The 20,136-nt window shown below is 40.1% G+C and overlaps 1 protein-coding gene across 1 annotated transcript; it reads right to left on the minus strand.

The window, feature by feature from the left end:
• Nucleotides 1-748: 748 nt before the first annotated feature.
• LOC117303890 (calcium-activated chloride channel regulator 4-like) lies at nt 749-18,111 on the minus strand. Its single transcript, XM_033788331.1, has 16 exons — nt 17,872-18,111; nt 16,956-17,532; nt 13,456-13,738; nt 11,559-11,694; nt 10,691-10,871; nt 10,026-10,158; nt 9,444-9,559; nt 8,392-8,622; nt 7,213-7,399; nt 6,620-6,738; nt 5,921-6,041; nt 5,380-5,498; nt 4,595-4,874; nt 3,632-3,820; nt 2,269-2,514; nt 749-1,857 (listed from the first exon to the last, which is right to left on the minus strand). The coding sequence occupies exons 2-16, from the start codon at nt 17,166-17,168 to the stop codon at nt 1,175-1,177; spliced, it is 3,237 nt and encodes a 1,078-aa protein (XP_033644222.1). The 5' UTR covers nt 17,169-17,532; nt 17,872-18,111; the 3' UTR covers nt 749-1,174.
• Between the last annotated feature and the right edge of the window lie 2,025 nt (nt 18,112-20,136).

Consider the following 20,136-nt stretch of genomic DNA (forward strand, 5'->3'; position numbering starts at 1 on the left):
AAATTTTGACATTCTCTGTGGCGACCGAGAATGTCAAAATTTCGGGGAAAAAAGAGTACAGCGCCCCAGTTCCTGGGTCTAGAGTTATGCTTATCTGGTCTGAACAAAAACTTAATTTGTGTTGTCTACACTGTCACCTGGTCAAATTGACTTGTAATGAACAATAGTTTGAATTCAATAAGATTTCAGAAGAAAATTCAATCGAATTGGGAAAATCTCGGTTGCTTTCGAACTATCCACGAAACTGTCCAAGATGGGCCCAATATAAGGCACAATACAGGATGATACTAAATGCATGATGTTTGGGGGTATTCGATGAGTATTTGTGACTGGAAGTCAAGGGCCGCGTTTTAACCGGCTAAATTGTTTCTTTGCTGCATGCACTCTTCCGACATCACTCTATTTTTGTTTTACCTGTGCAGATATTAATTTCACAGTGAACTTCAAATGGGTGTACATGTGCCGAGAGTATTTTTGTAGGTAGACTCCGCCCCCTAATGCCCTACTCTAAAAGAGGGCGCTATTGCAATGTCAATGAATCAGACGAAATATGAACGCAATCTACGTGGTAGTCTTGGTTCCAAGACGCTCCAGATGTAATCACGAAACTTTTGATCGATATAAGCCGATATCGCTCCACTAACCACTCGCCACGAGAGGGCGATATAAATGCTAGGTGCACCACTAGACGGTCAACCTGGAGCATCTATGGATAAACTAGGCATTTTCACCGGTACATTTGTAAACGAACCTTGAAATTTATTTATAGATACGGTCTGAAGCCACAAAACCTTTTTTATTTATTATCAAGATAGTAACATGGTCTTTAGAGTGGGATTTACCATTGGACCACCCCAACAGACCTAATTGCCTCATAATTACAAGCGCATCCCGATGTAAAAAAAACCTGTATATTAAAAAAAATAAAAATATATAGGTCCAGTATTATGTGTAGTACGAGAAACAGCTACATTGAAGAGGTGTGCATGGGTTTTAACCGTCCGGGGGAGGGTAAGCATACCTCTTTCGTTTCTTTGCACCAAAACACAGAATCTTTCAACGTTTACAAATCTTGCAAATTTACAATGCATATACGGTAGTAAAACAAACTGTACATTATGTGGTTTGTTATTGATTATGCAATTGATACGTAATTGAACGAAATGCCTTAATATCAAAACGAGTCTTCAATGTCAGCTATTACTACGTGAGCGGAAGGCTTGAGCCTGGCTGAAGTTTTTCCTCTCAACTTCGGAATGTCCCCCCATCTGCGGTGAACGTCTCTCGCCGAGGGATTTTTTCCATATATTTTCCTACAGAAGCATCCTACGCTGACAAAAACACCCGATCCACAAACAGCTATGAGTAGAATTTCGTACCACTCAAGAACACTCCGTTCTTCACCTTTTGGAATATGGCATGTGTCGACTGTTGGTTTACCCAGATTTATTCCCGGTTGAGTTGATGACCCTGTACTGGTTGGACAACTGGGGGTAATAGCGCCACCTGTCGTCGGTGCTGTTTTAGGCTCAGTTTGTGTTGGCGTGACTGAGATTGACATGCTCGGTTCCGGCGGTGCAGACGGCGGTATGAACGTACGAAAAGTCGCACGGGCCACATTCGAAATGACTCCGAATCTATTCCCGCCATCAGCAGCCCTAAGGGCAAAGGTCATGCATGACGTCATTTTTAGTTGGTTCAGCGGAACACGTATGATGAATACCTCTTTGCTCATTGCAGGCTGTGGAGTAGTTAGATTTCCTTGGATGATTTCAAGATCTGTTATGGATGGTGCATCCTCGAAATTGTCGACTAGTGTCGAGACATTCTGGGCAAACCGGATGTCGTACAAATAAGCTGTTGGGTTTAAAAGACAACACAATGTGTAAATTATTTGACTTCAGCCATTGTGGCAGGGGATAATACGCATTTACAGCGCCTTCTTTTTGAATCCTCGTTCGCCAGCCAAAGTCAATTACCATAATAGGGACAGCATCTTCGGGGAAGCGATTTCCATGACACCGGGCACCAATTCTTGTGACGTTTTCAAATAAGCCTTTTGCCCAGCATGTAACAAAAATGGTTTAATGTCGACACAGGACCCTTGCATCTTTTTAATGAGATTTTAATTTTGAGGGACACAAGCGTTACGTCCGGGATTCGAACCACCAGAACTTGAAATCGATGCTCTTATTCCACTCGGCCTCATCCATCAATAAAAAAACGAACGTCGCTAATTAAGACCAATCACAACCAGAACCAACATACCACTTCCCATATCAGCGTCGTTCCCAGGTGCAGTCCACGATAAGACAATAGTTCCTTCGTCTTCTAACTTCGTGACGTCATTCACGTGAAGATCGTGGACACGACACGGCGGCGTAACGTTACTCGGTGAAGAAGGGAAGTTGTCATAGTAACTTGTGAATCCTGATGCAAGACGCCTTAGGTTGGTCACTTTATTTCCCACAGGATATCCCTGCTGTGAGTTCGGGGGAAAGATAGGGAAGCCACCTGAAACGAAGCCAAGGTATTAAAGACAGTGGACACTGTTGGTAATTGTCAAAGACCAGTCTTTTCACTTGGTGTATCTCAACATAATCATTAAATAACAAACCTGTGAAATTTTTAGCTCAATTGGTCGTCGAAGTTGCGAGAAAATAATGAAAGAAAAAACACCATTGTCACACGAAGTTGTGTGCGATTAGATGGTTGATTTCGAGACCTGAAATTCTATATCTGAGGTCTTGAAATCAAATTCGTGGAAAATTACTTCTTTCTGGAAAACTATTGCACTTCAGAGGGAGCCGTTTCTCACAATGTTTTATACTATCAACCTCTCCCCATTACTCGTTACAAAGTCAGGTTTTATGCTAATAATTATTTTGAGTAGTTACCTATAGTGTCCACTGCCTTTAAAGTCACTGGACACTCAAATGCTTGTCAGCAAAAAAACTTTACTTGGAAACGAGCAATGGAAAGCTGTTGATAGTATAACAAAAATGTGAGAAACGACTCCCTCTGAGGAAATATACTTTTTGAGAACGAGGTAATTGCTGGAGAACTGTTGATAGTATAAAACATCGTGAGAATTGGATCCCTCTGAGGCAATTATTTTGAGAAAGAGGTAATTTCCCACTCAATGATAAAATACTTCAGGCCTGAAGTAATTAATTATGCATCCTGGAAGCACACAAATTAATTGTGCTACGAGGGTGGGTTTATCTTCTTTTATTCTCTTGCAATTTCGATGACCGATTGAGGCAAAATATTCACAAATTTGTTATTTTATGCATGTGTTGGGAGACACCAAGTGAGAATACTTGGGGTATGGCAATTACCAAAGGTGTCACAGTGCCTGTACTGCAAAAATTGGAGTGTTAAAACTACACAATGGGTGTTGTCACGTATAAAAAAGAATCAAAACTAACATCGCATGGTGTTAAATTAACACCAATGCAATTGTTTCGGCAGTCATAAGTGTTATTTAAACACCTTGTGGTGTACATTTTGATTATCTTTTCGGTATCTATAAATGACAACACCCATGAAGTAAATCTCAACACTCCAGCAGTTGTTGCAGATGGGGTGTATTTTTGCATTAACATGGTGCTCTTTACAGACTCCTCACCTATCTGGGGGTATTCCGCATATTTGCTGGGTGGGAGGTTCGGTACCGCTCTGGGTTGCGATGTTCTATTCAACACAGTTGTATTTTCATTACTCATTACTGTAATCTGTATAGTGTTGAATCCTTGAGCATCGGCCTGATTGACGTAGTACCTAGAATACACACCATCGTTCTGTATTGTGTCTGCCCCTGCAAGAGAATAGATTTTTGTGTAGGGGAATCTTCTGGACGAACGTTCACCTTCCGAAGAAAAACCCTAACTTTGGTAGGGCCTACCTCTTTGCTTTTGAGATAAAATTGGTAAACTCTTGTTGATGATGCCACTTGCTCTGAGGACGAACCAAGAGCAATACAAGAAGGTCGGCACAAATAATTACTAAACTAATGAGATTTCCGCCCTACCCCATGAAGCGAATTTTTTACAAGCTACTACTATTAAATAGCGCCCTCTTTTGAAACACCCTCCTGCAGCCCTTGTTAACTTCCCATTTTGGGAACAGAACTTCCGGGAACAGATTCCCTTGACGTGTCCTCAAGCAAGGCAATTAACTATTGTTGCTTTGTCCTTCGGATGGGACGTAAAGCCATTGGTCCCGTGTCTTGCGTGATGCACTGGTACACATTGTATACCCTTTGGTGCTACATAAATCGTTCCTATAATTACAACGACTTCAAAACCTGTCTTAAAAAGATTTTACCTGTGTTCATGGGCCTTGAGGAAGAGCCTATTTATGGAAACGTACACTTTATAAGACCAGCAGCCAATTTCACGAAACGCTAGGATTAAGAGTCCTATCTCGAGTTAGGACGGGTAACCCGTCTTAACTTAGGACGGGCACATTGTGTCCTAACGTATAAGGATACGGAACTTAACTCGTCCTAAGTCCTAGGATTAATCCTAAGTTAGGATGAGTTTGGTGAAATCGACGGCAGGCTGTTTTTATTGCTACATTTTAATTTTACCTGCCCCGTTATCAAACAACGGAAGGTCAATCTGTGGATACCCCCCTGGCCGGTATATGGAAGCCATGACCCTAGCCCCAATGACTGGACGTAAGCCCTGTCGGATCGCGGTGTATATGCGAAGTTGCTCTCCCGAACTCGCGTCGATCTCGTAGCTACTCAACATTGGTGTGACGATGACCGGTTCTACGTCATCAGATCTTGCGTATGACGTCACTAAACACGTGATAGACACCCTGGCAGGTGCTAGATTACGCATGCGCAGCTCCCATTCACCAACCTATTTTGGTAATTTGGTAATTGAGAAGGTTATTAATAAGTGCAATTAGAAGGCAACATAAAACCAACATTCAAATATGTGGACGACTGGAAATGATTTTTGATGGTCACTTGCATTCATGAATGAAGCTTCTTTTTTTCAAGAGAGTAGACAATATTGGTAATTGTCAAAGGCCATGCTTTTCACTTGGTGTATCTCAACATATGCATAAAATTTCAAACCTGTGAAAATTTGAGCGCGCGTGGAAAACTACTTCTTTCTCGTAAACTACGTTACTTCAGAGGGAACCGTTTCCAAGAATGTTTTATACTATCAACCTCTCCCCATTATTCGTTACCAAGTTTGGTTTTATGCTAATAATTATTTTTAGTAATTGCCGAGTGTCCACTGCCTTTACATAAAAATATCTTTAAACAAGTTTTTTTGGAAACCCAAAACAAGAGTTTTCTGCAAAATGGCCCCAAAACACTTTTCTCTGAATTTTGAAAATAAGCCCCTTACTTACTTCAGCGGTGTTCTGCACACTAATAATGACTAACTTAAACTCTGTCATGAATTGATAACCAGGGTATGTGCTGTTGCTGATGGTCTCGCCGCTCGGTGATGTCAAATTCACTTCAATATCTGATAAAGTAAATAAGACAACTCAAATAATGAGTTAAAGGCCCTGGACACTATTTGTTATTATTCAAAATAATTGTAGGCATAAACAAAATACTTGGTAGGTCTAATTAGCAATTGAGAGTTGTTGATTGTACAACACTGTGAGAAACGACTCCCTCTGGAGTAACTTAGTTTTTGAGAAATAGGTAATATCCCACTCAAATAATTGAATCTAACTTAAGACTTGAGGCTTGAAACCTTTTTAGGCCTCTGAAAGTTCATAAGGTTGTGCAACAATGGAGTTGTTTTCGTTCATTGGTCTCTTGTAACTTCGATCAAAATTTTCACAGCTTTGTTATTTTATGCGTTATGTTGGGAACACCCAGTGAGAACACTGGTCTTTGACAGTTGCCAAAGGTGGCCAGTGTCTTTAAATACCGCACCTATAGTATTTCGGTCTATCCATGTCAGTACAATCTCCGTTTTCCTCCCGATCGACTCGTCTAAGATAAAACTAGAAGACCATTCCATGTTTGCATTTAGCGTCTTCGTAAAACTGGACACCTGCATTGTAAAAAGGTGAAGTTGTTTAGTACGGTTCCTCGTTGAACGAACCTTCACGTAAAATTTAGTAAACAATATTTATAAGGATGAGTAAAAAGGGAGTAGCGGAGGCATTCATTAACACTGATACTGGTCTGAACTGTCCTGGGCCGATTTCACCTTCACCTCAATATTTAAAATGGTCAGTAACACCATTGTGATTTGATTGATTGAATGCTTTTTTCCCCGGATAACACAATGTCAACAAATACATACACAACAACGGTAGAAAAGACAATGAAATAAGATTAACCAAAAAAGAACACAAGACAAAAATACTGCACAAATATTATCCAAGGATTACCACAAAAAACACAACATCTTTAGGTTTTTTCCCGTTGGGTTCTTAAAAAAACCCGGAAAAAACACTAACAAGAAAAGGAATCATCAAACACAGACAAACACAGACAAGAGCAAAAGGAAGAAACATGGAAAACAAAGCAAGAAAACGATTGAGTTACAGATGAGATCAATCTTAGCTCTTTGTAAAATCGACCCCTGACTTCTTATTGCCACTTTAACTTAGAATGAAAGGTTACCATGGTTCGTCTGTGCCTGTCACTGTCTGCCTGCCCTCTGATCATTGCATCTGCGAAGGCGTGGTACAAGACTGGGAGTAAACTCATCTCTCTCGCCTGAATGTTATAGGATCGCCCACCTGGAAAACAATATAACTCCATCTTTAAATCTATAATCGCCCCATTTTCACCGACTGAGACAAAGTAAATTTCTCCTGACGGATTTTGACAGAAGATAGAAACTCAAGAGTCTTATAAAAAGACACGTATTCAGCGGTTGTGTCCCTAAAGCAAGACACTTCCATGACGCTTTGTCCTTCGGAAGGGACGTAAAGCCGTTTTAACGCGTTGGCACCGTGTGTTGTGTAATGCACGTAAAAAACCTTAGGTTAGTGCACTTGTTAAAAAGAGAGGAGGTTTGCCCAGTGTTCATGGTCTGATTGGCAGCATAGTGCGCCACAGCACCGTGTAAACCATTACATGGTGCTTTGTAAAAGAGTAGGTCTCATAATTCAAACGTAGTTCCACATACCTTGCAGATAAACACCGATTGTTCAAGTGCATGTGTTTTTACCAAGGAACTTTTGAAACACAGTAAAGAATTGTGGCAGTACCTGTTTTTGTTGCAATAGCAGGAAAGGTTTTGGGGTTTGGCGTACACGCTACGGTGTCAACTCTCACGCTGTTGCTAACGATGAGTTGGAGGGCTTGCTGGGTAACAACCGAACCCGCATCAGATCCATCCGCGAACATTAATATCACTCCGCCTGCCGGTGAGTCGCTCTCATTTAATGACAAAACCTTTGAAAGGAATAAAAGTTAATCAAATTGGATTTTGTTTAACAACCTGTGTATCTATAATTTGAGGGGCTTATCATCCATACTCGCAGCTGAAAGCTGAATTGCGACGGACGTGGCTACAACGTGTTCGAGAAGTAGGCATGCAAGGGCGCCTTTGGCTGCCAGCCACATCAACCCATATGACCGCGGAGCACAGCCACGATCGAAAGTTTTGATTGAGACAGAAAGATCCGACACAGAAAGCAGAAAGACAAAATACAGCGAATGCAAACTATTGTGCGGCCGTAGATGAACACAAATTGTTCGACTATTTGTGGTCACAGTAAGGGCAACTTATTCACCCAATCTCAGGGCTTTAACATAATTAATGTTGGTGCACATTTGACGTGTTGTCGGCCGTTTCACACCAAAAAGCTTTAGCAAGGGTCCCTTGCTTTACTTCAGTATGGTTGTAAAATTTTACAAAAGTGACCCAAAATCGTGTGCTTAATCTTCAAGTTTTCAACCACTCAGTACTAACTACATGTGTGGGTATTTCTTGCTTGTGGTTTTAAAGCCAGTGGACACTATTGGTAAGTGTCAAAGACCAGTCTTCTTACTTGCTGTATCTCAACATATGCATAAAATAACAAACCTGTGAAAATTTGAGCTCGATTGGTCGTCGGAGTTGCGAGATAACTATGAAAGAAAAAAATCACTCTTGTCACACGAAGTTGTGTGCTTTCAGATGCTTGATTTCGATACCTCAAATTCTTAACTTGAGGTCTCGAAATCAAATTCGTAGAAAATTACTTCTTTCGAAAACTACTCCACTTCAGAGGGAGCTGTTTCTCACAATGTTTTAGACTAGCAACCTCTCCCCATTACTCGTTACAAAGTAAGGTTTTCTGCTAATAATTATTTTGAGTAATTACCAATAGTGTCCACTGCCTTTAACAGAAACTTAAAAATACAATTTTATTTCCAAATACAGATTTGAGGTATTTGCTTGCCTGTAGTGAAGACAGAAGCCCTAGTCCGTAATGAGAGCCTGATATGTCGGAAACTTCCGGTAGAGATGATAACAAGATGTCTCTGTCCTCTTGGGATTGTATCTGAACGAGCCAGCTGCAGACATGCGCAGCCTGGTTAAAGTGGACGATCCCCACGTGACTGCCATTCTCGGCTACTGATTGGATGAAATGTGCGGCTGCGCTGAGCAGTCTTTCGAAGCGATTGTCATACTGTAACATACAATGTCATTCCAATCTGATTAAACAGAAAATCAATTACAAAGCAATGATTGTGTATCAAAGGATGTCAACCACAGGGCAAAAATGTTAGTGAGACTCCCTCCACTGGAAATCGTTCTCAAAATATTGACCGTGCTTGCACAGAATGATGCCGTTGTGGCAGATTCTGCCCCCATATGGCGAACTGTATACAAACTTCTTCTGGTAGCGCCCTCTGTTGAATCTTCTCCTCCAGCCCGTGTTAATTTCCCAGATGTGGGACCGAATCTCCTTTAGACAGATTCCTCTGGGACACCGTATCTCAGTTTGAAGGATTCAGATATCGGCTATGGCTTGATAGCTTAAAAGTTTCCTTTCTTCAACGTTATCGATGCAGCCAATGGACGTAGCCGTAGCCAAAGACATTTGATTGTGATGACGCCTAACAAAAGGCAGGCATTCGAAACTATGGCTTGGGCTCGAGTCCTGTCAGTTTATTGCCAAAATGTGGGGTTTCTTTGGGGATTCAGTCTTGAGCAAATTCGGGTTTGCACCATGGCTAACTGAAGGTCGACTATTTTGACTCGAGCCCGGGCTCTTCGACCATCGGTTGTCTATTGGACAATGGTTTTTATCTGTGGTCCCGATAGCCTGACCCATGCTATCGTGTGTAAAGAGAAGAAGGGAACCAGTGAAACTATGGCCACAAGTCCAAGCCGTGGCATCAAAAGCGGGCATAGAAGATTACCTAATATGGCTGCTGCCACCTAGCGTTCCAAAACTGCCATTTAGCTTTGTATTAACGGGATTTCGCACACCGTTGTACCACTTACCCTCATAGAGCGTGACGTGTCAATGAGGAGTACCAGCCGTCTCGCACGTCCCTGGGTTATATGGAAATCGGGCACCAGCTCAGCCGTTTCTACGTCACGGGGTGGATTCAACCCATCTGTGATGGATGCAGTCACACAAAAACAAAACAAAGATTAATTTGTAGGCTGATGAATAAGAACTAGGCTACTGTTATTAAAGACACTATTGGTAATTATTCAAAATAATGGTTAGCATAAAAACTTACTTGGTAACGAGCAATGGGGAGCTGTTGATAATAAAACAAATTGTGAGAAACGGCTCCCTACGGTTTTAAGATTGATTTCTCGCTTAAATATTTAAAGACTTCAGGCCTGAAACCTTTTATTAGGCATCTAAAAGCACACAGATTTGTATAACATGTGTGTTTTTCTTTTTTGATTATTTTGTTGCATTTTTGATGATCAATTGAGCCAATATTTTTAAAAGATTTTTTATTTTATGAGATACACCAAGTGAGAAGACTGGTCTTTGACAATTACCAAAGGTGTTTAGCGCATTTATTTTCTTTTATAGAAGACCTTGCAAATAAATTGAAGTCGAACCTTTAAAGTCCCGGTGGTGTTGCATGATTTGCCAGCAACTTAGACTTGCACACAGTCGGTTGTGCGTAGATGGAGATTCCCTGTCGTGTAGATTTTCAGAATAAGAGTCGTTTGCGTCACAAAAGTTAACAATCTGCTGAGATAAATAATGGTGAGCACTCATTGGTTTATGCAAGCGCCTCATCAAGTTCTAGATGTATTTTTATGTCTAAATTACACCGAAAAACACACAATGAAACAAACACAACTCCACACAAACACACTACTACTAGGAAAGGTTTGTATATTAATGTTGGTTTTTTTACCCATACACCGATGTATGTTAGCACTATTACCCGAGTCATGTGAAAATATATCACAGGCATGTTGCTCGGGTGGGATTCGAACCCACGACCCCTTGCAATTCTAGAGCAGTGTCTTGCAAACTAGACTACCGAGGTTGCCCGGTAGCTAGAGGCGGTTCGAATCCTATGTTTTGGCAGCGGGTACCGTAACGATGTAGGGAAAGGTTTGGTCAAACTGAACAAAATACAAAATGCAAAACAGGAATGATCTCTGATTGTTAAAAAAAATAAAAAATAAAAATCCGTAAAGCTTTACATCTATTACTTCACCATTGGACCTTTTTCAATTTTAGCACAGAAAAGTTAAATATCAAATCTGACCTTATCATAAAATTGGCGTGAATACATAATTGACCCCGTAGAATTGGTCATCGCGCTGTTATCCACTGTGACATGCGCACACCCTTCCTCGTAGCCGACCGTATCGTTTCCTGCGCATGCCCAGTATTTGCCGGTGTCGGGGTCAAACTTGAGAGCCTTCGACGAAAAACTAGACGAGCAACTAAAATAGAAAGTTGCAAAAATCAATCAGTTATTAATTAGTAAGTGTCACGTCATCATGGTAAACAAGAAATTAAACAATTAAGTAACGAAAACTACATAAACAAAGCATCAACAATTGGAATCTTTTGACTCGAAAGAGGGCGTTCCCCTCACCATTAATGAGTCTGTTGTGCTCAGCGTTTAAGAACAACATAGAGACCGCAGAGCTCTGAGGTACAATGAGTGAGACGCCCTCTGTAGTCTGAAAAGTCTTTCCCCCAGGTTACTAGCCTGAACATCCGACGTCACACTTCGAGGATCGTAACTTAGGCCAACGCAAGAGATCTGCTTTGAGCCTACGCCAATCCCCGTCCTTAATCAAATTTGACCTACCATTTCGCATGGAGATTCGCAAGCAAGTCCTACGTACATATAAAACAACACTATGTACATGCAAGTACACGTACATAAAACACGTGCATGCTCGCCACTTGCTGATGACAGAACTTAACCTTTCCGTGTTTGTGTTTTAATTTGTCCGAGGTGACGTTTGTGCAGCTGCAAAGCTTCAGTCACTGCACGTTTATCCAATGAAATCATTGTATCCAATGGGTCTGTAAAACCAATATTTGTCTTTATCTTGCGGACAAAGTCAGGGGACCAGTCTACACACCCTTCACGAGCAAAATCACAAAAAGTAATTTACCTGATTCCATGAAATGTGTTTGTTATACTTGAGAAATAAAACTCCTCTTGGTTGGTGTTTGGTTCAGTGTTCACACTGGGATGTTCATCAAAGAGACCCCAGCGATAGTGTCCCCACTCATGAACAAGCAGTCGACCTATGGGTATTTATACAATCAAAATACTGAATAACTTCACCGTAAAGTAACATCGTCAACATATTCCACCACCCACAGCATCCAGGTGATGAGTAATTCACTTACACAAGAAACAAAATGGGTCCCAGCATTGTACCTTGGGGTACACCACATGAAATGTCCTAAGTGCTGAAGTGGTGGAAACCACACCATCAAGTTCAGTGTTCTTTGTTCTTCTACGTAAGTATTGTTTGGGTGTTCTTTTCAGCGCTCTGTAAGTGCCGTTCAAATGGTTAATCCTCGGGAAGCACTGTACTACAGTTGTCTCAGCAAAGTGCATAACTATTTTTTTTTAATACAAAATTTAGCCCCATCTTTTTAGATAGTCCCATTTAATTGATTTTCATATAAGTTCGAAAATTACCAAAAATAGGACAAGTTGTTTAATTTTAAGTTTTGCTGAAAAATAAAGAAGATGATATTTCATACAAATACATCGTCTTCGGTCTAGTTGTTTCACACCGTTTCCTCGCCTCAATGAGTTTAGTATGAAGATAAAAACAATGGGAACAAAGTAACCTCCAAACTCTTTAAAATGTGTTCCTAAATTTGGAAACATTTTACGCAAGAGAGTGGATATAATAATGTGGCAAAATGAGAAACACATTACGTGGGATCTGAGTTAATGTATGGTGAGGTATAAACACAATTATTTGGTTTGCAGTAAACATCTTGTGTGTACAAATATCTACTTGCAGATTATGATATTTTGAGAAGTCTCCCAAATTCCATAAAACCTACTTCGCGGTAGTAGAAAGAAAAACAAGACAAGTTGTCAAAATATCTAGGACAAGTCGTTAAATCGGCCCCACGCGCTGAGACAGTGCTCTCGCAAGATCACTGCTCTCGCGCGAACTGATGGCTCCCCGATTTCGACTCCTCATTAACAACTTGTACAAGCTGACAGCAGTTTGTGCACAGCCTATGGGCACTTCAGCCGAAATCGTACGGACGCATCTGATTGGTCGATGTCGATAATTCTATGAATATTCAACATGTATAAGCTATTAAACAGTACACCCTGTATTGGATGGGTTCGGGAAGTCAAATAATGAATTTTGGGACTGGTAGTAATACAAAACTATATTATGTTGCAACTTGTCCAGCTTTCATAATTAAAACACATTTTGATTGGTAATTTGACATAACGTACTGTCCAGGGACTTATATAGCAAGTTTAATTTATACACAGTCCGAGCAGTACACATCGGGTTAAAGGACTGCATTGGACCATTACCATTGACCGTGGGCATTATTTATTTGCATAAGGCAACTCACGGATATTAAACAGATATGTAGTAATGCATTTGAAGATGACTTTGTAAGTTAGGCCCTAATCAACTAATAAAGCAGTTAATCAAAATAAAAAAGATTCACAGGTGCCCTCCGGTTCAAGCTTTACAGTATTAGAAACTATCACTACCCTCTTATAAAAATGGAGTGGTCTGCACGATTGTCTCCGCGGCAACCGTAATGTAAACCGCGTTCGTACTTGAATACGTACCGCTGTCAGCTTGTACAAGTCGTTAATGAGGAGTCGAAGTCGGGGAGCCATCAGTTCGCGCGAGAGCAGTGATCTCGCGAGAGCACTATCTCAGCGCGTGGGGCCGATTTAACGACTTGTCCACAAGTCTAACGGTGTTACCGCAAACCACATATGTATCAATAAGAAAAATGTTTTACAAGCAACTATGACCTCGATAAAAACATCAGCATTCTTACCCAATGGCCCATAAAATTCCTCGACTTGAGGGTCCATAACAAACTCCACCCCAATCCGGGTACCAACCCCTTGCTCCCCGCACCCCTGGTACTGACTGGTGTAGGGATCTGGTGCCCAGTGACGATTGGGTGACGCAATGATGACGTCATGTTCATAAAAGTCAGGTACCCTGTAATGGGAACGTCGTGTCCACGTTTCAGGGACGATGATTGTTATATTTCGAAAGAACGCTCGACGTCTGGTAGCGTTGTAGATGTATGCAGAGGCTACAGTGAAGATTGTCTGAGGAGAAAACAATTTGAAAAAGGGAAATGTTACTGGATTGTTAGTCGCAGAGAGTCTTTACACTATTGTGCAATCAACCATGCATATGAAATAACAAAAGTGTGAGTCAGTAGGAAATAGTGAACAACTTTTGTGGTAAGAGTTAGATAATTTTATGGCGTTACCAACAATTTAAATTAGATTGGCCTGCAAATGCCGAGGCCTAAAATTATGAAAACATTCCTGCAACTGCCCAGGCGAAATAATTAATAATTATAGTAAATATCTATGACTTACAACTTTAACCAATGAGCAGGTTCTTCCCTGTAAGTGGCAAACACCACCAAGCCAAGTCCAAACCTGCTACATTGGCTGAAGTTAATAGTATAGTAGTGAAGAAAACTGTCTTCGTAATCCAAAACCTTCTCTGACCAGAGCTGACGGTGAAGTGGACGAGCTTTTGCTGTCTACCCCTGATTGTCGCTACGCCTCAGCAGTTTTCAAAAGAAAAAAGGGAACAAAAGCGTGCGTCTTCTTTGTGCACCAAAAAAGATGTATTTATTCTTAAAGGAATTTACTACACAACCATGCAAAATTTAAAGCATTATTGGCTTCAACAACCGAAATCAGCTTTTGCTTTTTCAGATACAGTTTTCTGTTAAAGAAACTACGGAAGCTTAAAGTGACCATCCATGTTTCCAAGTTTCTGAGATAATTATCTCGGAAAGACATGTTTCCCTAATAATAAGACGTCTTTCCGTGATATTTTATCTTGGAAAGACGTCTTTCTTTTATATCTTATCTTGGAAAGACGTCTTTCCCTGATGTCTTATCTTGGAAAGACGTATTTCCCTGATACCTTATCTTGGAAAGACGTCTTTCCATGATATCTTATCTTGGAAAGACGTCTTTCCGTGATACCTTATCTTGGAAAGACGTCTTTCCCTGATATCTTATCTTGGAAAGACGTCTTTCGGTGATACCTTATCTTGGAAAGACGTCTTTCCCTGATACTTTATCTTGGAAAGACGTCTTTCCCTGATACCTTATCTTGGAAAGACGTCTTTCCCTGGTATAATTATCTCGGAAAGACGTACTTCCCTGATACCAGAAGCCTGTAAGATATGTGCAAATTACAGCCGGAAAGTCAGCCAACGTTCAAGTTCTGGTTCACTTCAGCTATATACAGCTTAACCTACTCGTATCTGTGCGATCCATCCTGACTGGCGACTTTCAGCTGTAAGTCTAAGTGAATCACTGACAAAGCTTAAAAGGAACACGTTGCCTTGGATCGGTCGAGTTGGTCTTTGAAAAGCGTTTATAACCGTTTGTTATAAAATGCATATGGTTTGAAAGATGTTTTAACAGTAGAATACAATGATCCGCACACATTTGCCTCGAAATTGCGTGGTTTTCCTTTTACTTTGCGAACTAACACGGTCGGCCATTTATGGGAGTCAAAAATTTGACGCTCATAAATGGCCGACCGTGTATGTCGACGAGGTAAAGGAAAACCACGCAATTTCGAGTGATACTTGTGTGGATCATTATATTCTACTTTTAAAATATCTTTCTAATCATATGCATTTTATAACAAACGGTTACAAACGACTTTCAAAGACCAACTCGACCGATCCAAGGCAACGTGTTCCTTTTAGCACTGTTATTTGCACTTGACCACTTTCACTATGCAAGGTGTCACATCTGTGACATGGTGGGGACACTATCTCAATGGCATCCCTTATCTATACAGAGACACTTCACACTCACAGTCAAGAATACCAACCCCTCTTTTCTCAAGACTGGCTGTTGACCAAGCCCACGAGCAAAACAATGCAGTAGTAAAAGATGACGGCGGAGCTTTTGGCCTGACAGAGTCCCCCAGCTGCTCTCCAGAGTTGGATGGTCTGTGGACCAGAGATGGCACGCCTCCTCAATGACTTTGAAACTTGCATCCGGAGCAATGGCCGGGTGTACAGAAGTCCTTCAGTATGGTCCTCAGGAAGGGTTTCTTCCGATTGGAGGAATTGTGTCATCATCTCCATATACAAAGGAAATGGCTTTCCTTTTACCTCGTCGACTAGACACGGTCGGCCATTTATAGGAGTCAAATTGTTGACTCCCATAAAATTTCGAGGCAAACTTGTGTGGATCATTGTATTCTACTTTTAAAACATCTTTCCAACCATATGCATTTTATAAAAAAACGGTTACAAACGCTTTTTATAGACCAACTCGTCCGATCCAAGGCAACGTGTTCCTTTAAAGCCATTGGACCCTTTCGGTAAACAGTGTTGTCCAAGTCCCACACTTCGTGTATCACAACTTATATATAAAATAACAATCCTGTGGAAATTTAGGCTCAATCGGTCATCAGAGTCGGGAGAAAACAACGGAAAAACCCACCCTTGTTTCCGCGCGTTTCGCCGTGTCATGACATGTGTTTAAAATAAATCCGTAATTCTCGTTAACGAGAATTTATATTGTTTTGCTGTTTTCTCAAAAAGTAAAGCAATTCATGGAATAATATTTCAAGAGAAGTCTTTCACCATTGCCTCCTGTAAACCCTGTAAGTTATTTGTAAATCTGTGATTTTTTTTTTCTTTTTCTGAACCGAAAGGGTCCAATGGCTTTAAGCTTCCGTAAATAACCGAATTTAGAAAAACATGAAGTAGTTATTCAGTACACCAAGCCTCACCAGCCGCGGATTGGGGCATATTTGGAGCCTGGAATCGGGTAAATTCTTACCAGGGAGTTTTCAGAGTGGTATTTACATAATTAAAGGTACGATTTGCAGCCGGTTTCATGAAATGCTAGGATTAATCCTATCTCGAATTAGGACAAGTAACCCGTGTAAAAAATTACCTCTTTCTAAAAAAAAAACATGTTACTTCAGAGGGAGCCGTTACTCGCAATGTTTTTCTCTCAACAGCTTTTCATTACTTGTTATACCAAATACGTTTTTATGGTAACAACTGTTTTGAGTAACAACCACTTTATAAATTGGTCTTTATATTTTTATGTTAATGCGTACACGTGGTCTGACTGGGTGTTTATGTTTTTGTTCTTCATTATGCGTTGTATCTTGGGCTATTTTTGTTTCTGCCTGTTGATATTTGTGGTGCTTTTCAAAACATGTGCGAGCAATGAAATTTCTTCTTTTTGAAGATCAATTATCTGATGTCTTTTATGTATATTTCAATAATGTCTAGTGCTTTTAAAGTAATCAACATACCTTTATTTCTGTCACCAATTCCTCATTCTCAGGTACATCTTCATGTATAGCAACAACCACTCCACTGTAGCCGTTATCCCGCAGTGATACCCTGTCTGGTTTGGTCAACGACGCCTTCACTAAAACTCCAGGGAAAAACTGGAGTCTTGGCGTCACCACGATCCATGCGAGCATCACCCAAAATACAACCGGTAAATTCGAGACTTTCGCCATCTTGAAACGTTGAGATAGATATAGTTCAATCTGCACAGGGAATTATTCAAACACTAGTCTGTACCACGTGCTGAATCGCCCATAGAGTGAGCACCATGTTGTTGTTCCATTTCGTAGAGAATGCTGTTCTCTTCATGTACCGTAACTGAAAAGTACACGTGACGGTATTTCTCATATAAGAATCTCTGCCAACTTGTTCAGTTTTCACAAACGTCTGACCCCAAAGTATAGAGGCCTGGACAGCACAAACTCGGACATCAGTGACAGTTTCCGCATATGTACATCCCGATATGTGAAGATTATGAAGTGTATACCAGAATCAGAACAAGCAGCCAATTTCACGAAACGCTGGGATAAATCCTATCTGATTCGAGAAAAGGACGAGTAACTCGTCCAACTCGTTCTAATAATAGTAATAATAATAATAATAATAATAATAATAATAATAATAATAATAATAATAATAATAATAATAATAATAATAATAATAATAATAATAAGACTTGTTCAAGGCGCAGAGATAAATCCTAAGTTAGGAAGAGTTAGGTGAAATCGACCGCAGAACTTTCTATGGATACGGAACTTGTAAACTCGTTCTAGGTCCAAAGATAAATCCTAAGTTAGGAAGAGTTAGGTGAAATCGACCGCAGAACTTTCTATGGATACGGAACTTGTAAACTCGTTCTAAGTCCAAAGATAATACCTAAGTTAGGAAGAGTTAGGTGAAATCGACCGCAGAACTTTCTATGGATACGGAACTTGTAAACTCGTTCCAAGTCCAAAGATAAATCCTAAGTTAGGAAGAGTTAGGTGACATCGACGGCAGAAGTTTCTTCAACAAGCGCGCAACACTTCAACTCTGCAGTACTAGCTACATAATTGCATTACATTCTAAAACTACACGGAGACCTATCTGGAAAATGTATAGTTCTGATCACCAGCTACCGAGAGCACAGACTGCTAGAGGGAAGAGATCGAGATTGACAAGTTAAGGTGAGTAGAGCTGACATTTCATACACCAATCGTTGACATCAAACGTGGTGGTTACATTGGAATAGTGTGATATACTTCACTGGTTGCCGTGACTTCTTTCAGTAAGCATTGCAGAGGCATTTTACTTGAATGGAAAATACATCGACATATTATTTCCGCCCGAGAGTAAACACTACAACTTGTGAAAAGTTCGTGAAGTGTGGTTTTAGATTAAGTCGGTACAATTCCAAAGTTCAAAAACCATTTTTTGTGTACGATGGAAACCACAACTGGTTTTTACAATTAATAGGTTGTGGTGTGGAAATGAACTGTTGGTACAGTGGCTTGATCTTCACTCGGAACAATCCATTTAACAAAAAGACCCAGTGGTATCGACGACGGGAAAACAACTTAGAGGTACTGGACGCTATTGTAACCACTCAAAATAACTGCATAAAACTTACACAGCAATGGAGAACTGTCGATAGTTTAAAACATTGTGAGATAAGGCTCCCTCTGAAGTAACGTAGATTTTGAGAAAGAAGTATTTTCTCACTAAAATATTTCAGTTTGATTTCGAAACCTCAGAATTAGATTTTGAGGTCTCGAAATCAAGAATTCAAGCATCTGAAAGCACACAACTTGTGCGACACGGGCGTTTTTGCTTCCATTATTCTCTCGCAACTTTGAGAACCAAATTTCAAGGTTTGTTATTTTATGCATATGTTGAGACACATCAAGTTAGAAGACTGGTCTGACAAATTACCAATTGTGTCATGTTTTTAAACGGAAACTTTTTAAAACTAAAACTATCTCTGAAATTAAATTTTCTTTTTAAATTTTATTCACTCAAATTTTACACCATAAGCTCGGGTACGGATGCTTGTTTTTAGAAAACACTCTTGCAATTACGCCTTTGGTTTTGCAGCCATTTTGAACGCAAGTTGGACAACACTCTTATTATGGGCAACCAGAATCCAACTTCACAGCTTAAATAATATTATATTGATTTCGATTGGGAAATTCGTTTCGGCCTTTCGGAAATTCATTTGATCTAAGGGTTAAGGTCATCATTGTTTAATTTAAAGGCAGTGGACAATTGGTAATTACTCAAATAATTATTAGCATAAAACCTTACTTTGTAACGAGTAATGGGGAGAGGTTGATTGTGAGAAACATTGTGAGAAACGGCTCCCTCTGAAGTGACATAGTTTTCAAGAATGAAGTATTTTTCCACGAATTTGATTTCGAGACCTCAAGTTTAGAATTTGAGGTCTCGAAATCAACCATCTAAAAGCACACAACTTCGTGTGACAAGGGTGTTTTTCCTTTCATTATTATCTCGCAACTTCGATTGAGCCCAATTTTTTACAGGTTGGTTATTTTATGCATATGTTGAGATACACCAAGTGAGAAGACTGGTCTTTGACAATTACCAATAGTGTCCACTGTCTTTAAGTCGCAAACCTTGCTGATTATGAAGTTTTCATGTGAAATATTTCCCTTTGACAATAGGTAATGTCGAGAAAACTGTATCTAGAAATTAAAAAAAAAAAAAAAAAAAAAATCCGGTCGTTCACCGAAAAAAGGGACATTTTGCAAAAATGCAATTTTTTTCCTCACTTTTTTCTTCTGACGCACAAAACGGATTAGGCCCGAATCTCCACAAGTTTGTAATTACATTTTTACTCGGCTGATTACACTTAACATTAAAGCCATTATACACTTTCGGTACAGAAAGTTCAAAAAAGTTCACAGATTTACAAATAATTTACAGGGTTTACAGAAGGTAATGGTGAAAGACTTCTCTTGAAACATTGTTCCCTGAAATGCTTTACTTTTTGTGAAAACATTAAAACAATATAAATTCTCGATAGCGAGAATTACGGATTTATTTTACACACATGTCATGACACGGCAAAACGTGCGGAAACAAGAGTGGGTTTTCCCGTTATTTTCTACAGACTCCGATGACCGATTGAGCCTAAATTTTCAC

This window comes from Asterias rubens, chromosome 20 (genome assembly GCF_902459465.1).
Source record: "Asterias rubens chromosome 20, eAstRub1.3, whole genome shotgun sequence".
Classification (NCBI taxonomy): domain Eukaryota; kingdom Metazoa; phylum Echinodermata; class Asteroidea; order Forcipulatida; family Asteriidae; genus Asterias; species Asterias rubens.

Coding starts and splice junctions, on each gene's coding strand:
- LOC117303890 (XM_033788331.1), bottom strand. CDS start 17,168: ATGGCGAAAGTCTCGAATTTACCGGTTGTATTTTGGGTGATGCTCGCA. Junction 10,872..11,558: donor AACACATTTCATGGAATCAG/GTAAATTACTTT, acceptor TTTCTATTTTAG/TTGCTCGTCTAGTTTTTCGT. Junction 8,623..9,443: donor ACACGTCACGCTCTATGAGG/GTAAGTGGTACA, acceptor TGTATGTTACAG/TATGACAATCGCTTCGAAAG.